This window comes from Lathyrus oleraceus, chromosome 3 (genome assembly GCF_024323335.1).
Source record: "Lathyrus oleraceus cultivar Zhongwan6 chromosome 3, CAAS_Psat_ZW6_1.0, whole genome shotgun sequence".
In the NCBI taxonomy this organism is placed as follows: Eukaryota; Viridiplantae; Streptophyta; class Magnoliopsida; order Fabales; family Fabaceae; genus Lathyrus; species Lathyrus oleraceus.
In genome coordinates, this window is record NC_066581.1 from 296315536 (window position 1) to 296325349 (window position 9814).

At 34.8% G+C, this 9814-nt stretch overlaps 1 protein-coding gene across 2 annotated transcripts in view; it reads left to right on the forward strand.

Annotated features, from left to right (window-relative positions):
* The window catches only part of LOC127127185 (BEACH domain-containing protein C2), a 48226-nt gene extending 38681 nt beyond the window's left edge, over positions 1–9545 (forward strand). Inside the window, exons 24-32 of one of the 2 annotated variants that reach the window (XM_051056314.1) lie at positions 1–18; positions 173–257; positions 353–473; positions 691–787; positions 3059–3172; positions 4020–4386; positions 7587–8365; positions 8703–8825; positions 9101–9545. The exon at positions 1–18 is cut by the window's left edge and continues 132 nt beyond it. In XM_051056314.1, coding sequence (XP_050912271.1) covers positions 1–18; positions 173–257; positions 353–473; positions 691–787; positions 3059–3172; positions 4020–4386; positions 7587–8365; positions 8703–8825; positions 9101–9178 — 1782 coding nt within the window. In that variant the 3' untranslated portion in view covers positions 9179–9545. Of the gene's footprint in view, positions 19–172; positions 258–352; positions 474–690; positions 788–3053; positions 3173–4019; positions 4387–7586; positions 8366–8702; positions 8826–9100 lie in introns of those variants that run through there. The other variant, XR_007805274.1, reaches the window with a different exon arrangement.
* The last annotated feature ends 269 nt before the right edge of the window (positions 9546–9814 follow it).

Here is a 9814-nt window from a genome sequence, read left to right on the forward strand (position 1 = left end):
AGTGATGTGAAGGAATTGGTATGTATATTCTTTATAAAAAATTACTGGTTGATATGCCTTGGCTAGCTTCTTAATATTGTTAACAAGATTTAATGCTTTTATTAATATTAATTCTTATCATGGTTTTATTTAACTTATATCATAATGATTTTCCTCATTTATGCTTTTTTAGGTTCCTGAGCTATTTTACCAACCTGAAGTTCTCACAAATGAAAATTCAATTGATTTTGGCACAACACAATTGGGAGGAAAGCTTGGTATATTAATTAAAATTTTCTGCACTAGTTTGACTTTATTGTATACTCAATGCAAAATGCAAACCATGGTTAATAGCTCATTTCTGCCATTCCAGATACTGTAAAACTTCCTGCTTGGGCTGAAAATCCAATTGATTTTATTCATAAGCATCGGAAGGCTTTGGAGAGTGAATACGTATCTTCTCATTTACATGAGTGGATTGATCTTATATTTGGGTAGGCTTCTAACTTCTTTCAGTTTCACCCCGTTTTTAGGGTGTTCATTTGATGTTTGCCCCTGCTCCAGACTGCTTCCTCCTATCATTTTAATGTTTTCCTCTTTTTCATAAGTTTGCTACACCACTATTTTTATAACTATTTTTATGAAATATGCATTTTATAATAGTTCCTTTGTATTGTACTTTTTGTTTCATCAATTAGTTGGACCATGCAGGTATAAACAACGGGGAAAAGAAGCCGTTGCAGCAAATAATGTTTTCTTTTATATTACCTATGAAGGGACGGTGGACATTGATAAAATCTCTGACCCAGTATGTCTCCTTTTTTCTCCATATTTTCAACTCAATTATTTGTCCGAGTAAAATGCCACCCCTCAGAAAGCTCATTAAAAAATGACACATTTCTTCTTAGTTGATATTTGATGATTCCCTTCTTCACTATAGTTATACTAAATTATATTTCATGTATGTATCCTACTCCGAGTCAATCAATAATGCAAAGCAATCCATGTTATAAATACATGATTCTCTTCTAGTTTCCCGGATGATCCATCTAACCTTCGGTTTCCTCATTTTATTCACACACTCCAAATAAATGTTAATATTAGAAACAGTAATTGCTAATAAAAAGTAACTATGATAGAATGGAACAGTCACATTCATTTTTGGTTCCTAGTAATTCTTAAGGTCTAACATAATACTCAGTCGTGTTTGATATAGATGGCATAACTAATTTGTTAAATAATAAGAAAGTATCTTATAGTATCATAATTTTATCATAGAATATCTTAGATTATCTCAGGATCGGTTTTCATATTTTTCCATTACTATTAATTTGTTTCCCTAACTGATTTGAATGAGTTGTCTATAATTAGTATAAACAAAGTTTGGTGCATAGTTCTTTGAATTATCATCAAACCATGATTATGATTCAAAGTATTTATTTGTTTCTCTTCTGTGCTTCTCTATCTGAAGTCTGCCATACCTTCAATATGGTATCACAGCCGTACAAACCGTGACTTATCCTATCACTATTATGTTATTCAGCTCTCTAAACTTTGAAACTCTATCATAATAATGTTGTTATTCATGATGCTTATCTTTTTCCATGATCCATCTCCTTCTTTGGTTACCAGTCACCACTGTCGATTTCTGAACTCCATGATTGTATGTATCTTACTGCACTCGAAACTTTTTTCTGGCCACCATCAGCCACCACCAGAAAAATAATTGTGCAAGTCTATTGACCGAAACCACCACCTTCTGGCAATGTGGTGGGATATCTCTGTTTTCTCTACTTGTGTTTTCTTCCATTTTCTTGGATTATGTACCTTTATTATTCACCCAACGCTTCCAACAAGTTGTTGCATAAGAAAGCCATTGCCTTACACCGTCACTACAAATGCCAACTTTTTTCAGAACCAGAGCAACACATAATATACCTTTAAGATGAAAGAGTTGTGACACCTTGTATAACATGCGCCACATGTCAACCGATCGGACCGGCCGAAATGGTCCGGGTTTTAAACCTATGCCCATACCCATAGGAAGCATCGGTTTCCAAGAAGTATTTACTTGAGAGGTATTCTCTCCTAATTGAAGTATGCAAAAAGTAGACTAAACTATGCATTTTAAGAAATGTATTTGATCACATTTAATCAGTTCAAATTCAATAAAAAAGTAAGTCAATTGCCTAAGTTTCTCTTAGAGTAATAAATTGAGTCATTGTAAATACAAAAAGTTATATTAAATGTAGAGTATTTTAGAGATACTCTCATTAAAGAGGAAAGAAGCAGTTCATATTTGCTTATTTTTCCTTCCAATAAATATTAATTATTTTTGCTTATAATTCGTTTCGATGGGGGTATACTCCAAGGAGTAGCACAGGCAGCAATGATGATAGGGTTGGTGTTTGGAACAGACCCGTTAACTCCTGAGTCCAGCTTTGTTCCTATTTTCTTATGGATGAAACTAAGCGATTCAATATTATTTTTGTTCTTTTAAAAGTGAAGGCAGAAAATTTGAGGTGTTGATTTTTTTCTCGGAAAACTATCTTTCAAATTAGAGCGGGGTTTGATTGGAATCTATTTGAGATATTTGGTACTGCAGGCATTTTCTTATAAAGTCTTTAATTATCATATAAAGTCTTGATATTGTCAAGGACAACTAACCCAAAAGCTTAAACTGTTTGGTGAAGACACTAATGAGTTTATATTGCATCTCTTAGACAACCCTCATGCCAGAGCCCGTAGGGCTTGAAACGCTCACAACGCATAGGCTTGCCTTGCCTATCTTCTGGAAATTCAACTTTTTTTTATCAAAATAATGGAAGAAGAATCGGTCAAACTCTAGATTAGGATCATATGGGATCTAATACCATGCATTAACCAACTATCTCAAAATATAAGCTATTAGATGAACATACATGACAATATTTTTATGGAAATAATATGCGGAAGCGTTTTGCAGCTGAAATTTATATTAAAATTGAATTTTGGAAAACATTTGCAAGGAACCTCCTTTATTGATGTTTTTTCCATGTTTATGTAACTGACTATTTTCTTTTGTACATGATAAGTAAAGGTTCAGCAGCGTGCCACGCAAGATCAAATTGCATATTTTGGACAAACACCGTCCCAGCTTTTGACCGTTCCCCATTTGAAGAAAATGCCGTTGGCAGAAGTTCTGCATTTGCAGGTAACTATTGATTCTTTTGGTTTGAAAGCTTTTATTGATAAATTACATTTTGAGTCTTGAGTTCTTGACGGAGCATGCATATATGCTCGAGTGTGCTCTCCTCCCTTCCCTTCTCTTCTCGTTTCAAATAAACACCAAATATATACAACACTAAATGGATTATATTCTCCCTAAATAGAAGATGCTTCCCTAAACTTTTCCTCAAGTTGGTGCATATAAATCATATGCACCAAGCTTGTTACAAATAAAGTGAATATAAGGACTTCAAAGAGACCTAGTGAGAATATATTACTAGGGTTGACAAAACCCAATGGCAATTCCCTTGGAACTTTTTTCCTGTTAATCTGAATAGTGAAATTTACAGTTTACATTGTATGGTTTATGTTTTGTAGTCTCTACAGTTTACTGAATTGTTTACATATTACTGTGTCTAGCTGATACATGTGACCAAGAAGTCAGTTTGTTAGTTAAATTCTGACTTGCCATTTCAAACTGCAAGTTAGTTAGAGCTTGTAACTAACTTTTAAGTACTACATGTACTATGTAAACCTTAGTTCACCACTTAAAGATTCATAATTCGGAATGTAACTTTTTAGAAACATTTCCTTAGGATGAGTTCCTCTCTCAAATCCTCTCCAACAACTTTCGTTTAATATTTAAACCTATTCGGTAATCTAGATGAACAATTTTTGTAAAACAATATAAATACTCATCGTTACTATTAATCTTTAAAAGTGTTACCTGTTCAATGGTAAAATATACGTGAATACAATATGAATTTGTCATGAGATGCCCTTCAGTTTCACATCTGCTTCATTGTTGATGCATATGTTTCTTTTTATATCAGACAATATTCCGCAACCCAAATGAAGTCAAGCCCTATGTTGTTCCATCACCTGAACGTTGCAATCTTCCCGCGGCTTCCATTCATGCATCTTCAGATACGGTTGTGGTTGTTGATATGAATGCACCAGCAGTGCGTGTTGCACAACATAGGTGGCAACCCAATACACCTGATGGCCATGGAACTCCTTTTCTTTTTCAACATAGAAAGGTTACAGCAGGCTCTGCTGGTGGTACACTTATGCGTATGTTCAAAGCACCTGCTGCATCGGGTGAAGAGTGGCGATTCCCACAAGCTGTAGCATTCTCTGCCTCTGGAATTAGAAGCCAAGCTATCGTTTCTATTACATGTGACAGAGAAATTATTACTGGTAAATCTAAGAGAACTGAGTTTATTTGCATATGATGCCTTCATATTTACTTTATGAAAAGAAGTCTTGTGATTGGTTAAACTCTTGCTTGCAACATTGATAAATAATTGATAACTAATTATCAATTATATGGAATCTCTCCTAGACGTGAACCAGCAGCATAGGATTTTCTAGACGCCTCCGTTGTAATGTTTATCTAAGTAGCATTTGCTATTGTTCTTAGTATTTGTCATGGAAAAATAAAACAGATAGAAAACTGGATATGCAATTACTAGAATAGCAAGGTACTATGAATTGGATAGAAATACCATTGTCCTTCTACCCTTCTAAATATTTGTACTTCAATACCATAACAGAAGCAGCTGATAAAACAACAGAGCAATCAATTCAATTATCTATATTCAGCTCAATAATGGAAGGAATTCTAGACATCTTCTCAATCATTATTTAATGAAGCTTTTCTTCAACACTGAAATCATAGGCATAATTGTCATATTTAATATCCTAAATTATTATAATCTATAGGCACAGGAAAAGCATTTTCTGTATTGTATGGGTAGCTCCTAAAGCTAAATGTTGCAAAACTTGTGTTGAAAATTTTGCGCCAAATGAGTCCATGTTAGCTTATTCAAATTATCAACCAAATATTGAGATTTTTTAAGTATATATATAGATCAGAAGTAAAATCCTGCCTATGTTAGCTTTGCTATGCATAGCCAGCCGGTCCCAAACCCTGATAAAAGAAGAGAGTTGTGTTAGGTTGTCGACAACAACATAAAACTTGTTGAATCTCTATGACATGGATCAAATACGTAATGTGTTTGCTAGGTCGTTTTCCGTAAGCAATGCGTTGTATGACTTGAGTACAGTGTCAAATGAGCAAAGGTCGCTGCATCGCCGCTTGAATGCAGTGAAAAATAAGCAAGAGTTTCCATATTTTCGTGAATGGGTGTGAGCTCCCACATTCTCAATTATGTTGATGGTGGTTTGGGTGGTCTAAGCTCGATCCGACTTCCTTTTTGGGTGGAGCGTTGTTGAGTGGGTTCTTCTCCCGTGGCTCCTTTTCTCGTTAGCTAGCTCGTTGTTGCTTCCTTTCTTTGGCACTTCATGTGACATCTTATCTTTGATCTCTTGTATGATGGGTTTTTGTACCCCTCCTCTTTCTTATTATATGTAATACTTTACCTTAAAAAGATCGTGAACACTAACCAGGTGCGGGTGATAAAGTTAGGTCTTGAGATTTGGATTCTTTTTCGAACATAGAATATCGGCACATTTATTGGGAAATATGTGGAAATAATCGGTATTATGTTTAGGAGGAAAGTCAATTTTGTGTGCCTACAAGAAACTAAGTGGACATGTGAAAGAGGAAAGAATTAGATAACTCAGGTGGTAAGACTAGACAAGATAAGATAAGAAATGACAGCATTAGAGAGCGTGTTAGGGTAACACCTATAAAGATGGTGAAAAATAGACTTAGGTGGTTAGAGCATGTAGAGATGAGACCTATAGATTTCGTGGTAGATGGAGAGAAGTCAAACAACTAGAAGTAGAGAAAGACTTGAAAAAATTATAGGAGAAATTATTTAGAAAGACCTCGAGATTAACGATTTGAATAGACATATGGTCATGGATAGAAGATTATGACGGAAGTTGATCCATGTAGCCGACTCTACTTAGTGGGATAAGATTTGGTTGTTATTGTATTCACGGAATACATCCTAGAACTAGCACCAAGATATATATATATTTTTTAGATGATATAGTCCTACTTAGACAATCGGAGGATTTAAATGAGAGATTGAAGACTTGAAGATGAACCTTAGAAATGTTTGGCTTTCGCCTAAGCAAAAGTAAGACGGAGTATATCGAATGTATGTTTAGCAAAAGAAGTTTTCTTAACCTTAAGGTGAAAGTTGGAGACTATAACATTCCACAATTCAGTCGGTGTAAATATCTTGGGTCCATCATACAAAATGATGGAAAAATAGAAGGAGATGTAACCCATTGAATTCAAACTGGATAGTTGAAATAAAGGAGGGGTTCAAGGGTTTTATGTGTGAAGAAAATATCGCTCAAGTTAAAGGAAATTTTTATGGATAGAGGTAAGACTGCGATGTTGTACGAGACCGAGTGTTGGACGGTTAAGAACCAATACGAGAATAAAGTAAGTATAGTAGAGATAAGGATGTTGCGTTGGATATGCGATAAAACTATACGATACAAGATTAAAAATGACAATAATAGAGAGAGTGTTAGGGTCACACCTATAGTATAAAAGATGATGGAAAATAGACTTGAGTGATTTGGGCATGTAGATAGAAAACATGTAGATTTTGTATTAAGGAGAATAGATCAAACTAAGAGGTAGAGGAAGACCTAGAAAAATTACAAGAGAAACTATAAAGAAAGATCTTGAGATTAACGAATTGGGTAGAAACATGATCTTTGATAGAACTGTTAAGAAATGTGGTTGGGCCTGACTCAACCCTACAAAACCGAGTGAGGACTTCCCCTACTTATAAACACATGTTCAAACCATATATTATCCGATGTGGGACTCTTAACACACCCGTCACGTTCAGGACTAGACAACTGGAGCGTGGAAATGAATGATAGGTGGTTCGATAACGGAAACCATAGTAGGTGGTCCACTGGATCTTAAACGTGACTCTGATACCATGTTAAGAAATGTGGTTGGGTCTAACTCAACCCTACAAAACCGGTTGGTAGAATGAGGACTGCCCCCACTTATAAACACATGTTCAGACCATATATTATCCGATGTGGGACTCTTAAGAAGAACATTATGGCGTAATTTGATCCATGTAGCCGACTTCACTAAATGAGATAAGATTTGATTGTTCTTGTTGTATAAGAAGCATTAGTAAATAAATAAAAAAATTCTAAATCAGAACAATTTGTTGCTTTGTTTATATTTATTTTATTTTCGGCCTTTACTGTAATGTTTCAAAATTGATTGGTATAGCATTGCTAACTTGAATTGCAATACGTCCAAAGCCTTGGATGTGTATGATTACTAAAATATTATTGGGAAATAGTTTTTTTTTATTTTTTATAAATTATATTTATTCTGTCCTGTCATCTGTTGCATAGAATTTTAGCAATTTGCACTTCATCTTGTATTCTGAGCTGTGTGTTTGACATATAATTTGAAGTATTTACTTCTGATTGATTAGGCGGGCATGCTGATAATAGCATTAGGCTGATATCATCAGATGGAGCTAAGACCTTAGAAACAGCTTATGGACATTGTGCTCCTGTAACTTGCCTTGGTCTTTCACCTGATAGTAACTACCTAGTCACAGGATCCCGAGATACAACAGTATTACTCTGGAGAATACATAGGATTCTCGTGTCTCACTCAAATGTCGTATCAGAACATTCCACTGGGACAGACACACGATCTCCAACCAGCAATAGTTCATCACACTTGATTGAAAAGAATCGGAAACGTCGAATTGAGGGCCCTATACAGGTACTTCGGGGGCACCGCAGTGAAATAATCAGTTGTTGTGTTAACTCAAATCTCGGAATAGTTGTTTCTTGCTCTCATTCATCAGATGTCCTCTTGCACTCCATTAGAAGAGGACGTTTAATTAGAAGATTGGATGGTGTGGAGGCCCATATTGTCTGTCTTTCATCTGAAGGGGTTGTAATGACTTGGAATGAATCACAGCATACTCTCAGTACCTTTACTCTCAACGGTACTCCAATTGCAAGAGCACAATTCTCCTTCTTTTGCAGTATCAGCTGCATGCAAATTTCTGTTGATGGGACAAGTGCTTTGATCGGAGTTAATTCTCTAGAAAATGGTAGAACGTACAATAACAGTTTAAATTCACAGTTGAATAAGTCAGGTGTTGATTTTGATTCAGAATCAGAAGAAACTGACGAAAATAACAGAACAGATCTTCCATCACCATCAGTTTGCTTCCTGGATATGCACACTCTGGAGGTACATGATTAAGATGTCAAAGATAAAATTACAATTTTACATTAATCTCACATTAAATTACTCTATTACATTCATCATATTTATACACCTTGAAAAGGCATTATATCAGGAAAAGCCAACAATTTGCAACATTATTTCCTTTTCTACTGGGAGAATCATCATATAAGTGTTCTGCAGATTTGAACTTTCAAATACAATAATTGAATTCTAATTAAACAAGGCAATTTTCTCATGCCTTATTAGTTATTAGTCAACATTTAGTCAATATTACCTTGTACTATCATCGTTAGCAAACTGTTCTTCAATACTAATCATTCTTGCATGCTAATTATTATAGGTATCTCATGTATTAAGACTGGGAGAAGGGCAGGATATCACAGCTTTAACTCTAAACCAGGATAACACAAATCTTTTGGTTTCAACTTTGGATAAACAATTGATAATCTTCACTGATCCATCTGTAAGTTAAATCTTTCTTGTATCTTTGTGAAATATCAATGAAGTATCTTTCTTGTGCATGAAAGGTGTTGAGATATTATATTTATGATTAGTGTTGGTTAGGATGTTGAGTTTTTATACCTTGATTTTATATTTAGTTTTCCTTTCTTAGTTGATAATTAGGGATTGATTAGGAGACTCGTGTATTCATATATTTTGTACATTCCCCTCAAAATACGCACAACATATTTCAGTCTCAAGTATATGCATTTAATGCTGTAACTTTTTTTCTTGCAGTTAAGCTTGAAAGTGGTGGATCAAATGCTCAAGCTTGGCTGGGAAGGTAATGGGCTTCAGCCTCTTATAAAATCATAGCTTTTAGGTTACACATATATGGATTACAGATCATGTATACATCAATTAGGAAAGTTAGATTGAGGTTGTGACACTCGTTTGTTAGCAGTTTGGCTGCGTCCTTATGGTTCAGAAATGTCATGTGACACTTCCTATTGTTACCACCAGTGTTAGGTTCATAGATTTAGTGGAGGGTTCTTTGCTCCTCCAGTTGTGTAAAAGTGTTGATATTGGTCAAGCTTCTTAGTTCCTTCTGAGGTTTGAGCCATTTTTGTCCCACAATTTTTTTTTTATAAGTTTGAGAATGAAAATATAGTAGCTATCTTTTTTCTTGTAATGCTGCTGATTTTCAGACGTTTAGACTTTAAATGGATTAGTTTGGCTGTGATTTGATTGAGTGTTCAGTATATTGTCAGTGTAATTAGTAACTAAGTTATACTGCTTTCTGTAAAGAGTTTTGTTGTTTTTATTTCTCATTTTCTCTAATGAGAGCCAATTCATGAAATAAACATTGATGTTGCTTCCGGTGATAGACTCAGATAGTCAAATATCAAATTATGTTGGCTCAAAACAGTTTGGTTTCGACTTTGTTTACGATCGTTCGTCATTAAGGTTATTATTATATGTGAATAGGGTTGACAATGAATCGAACCAATT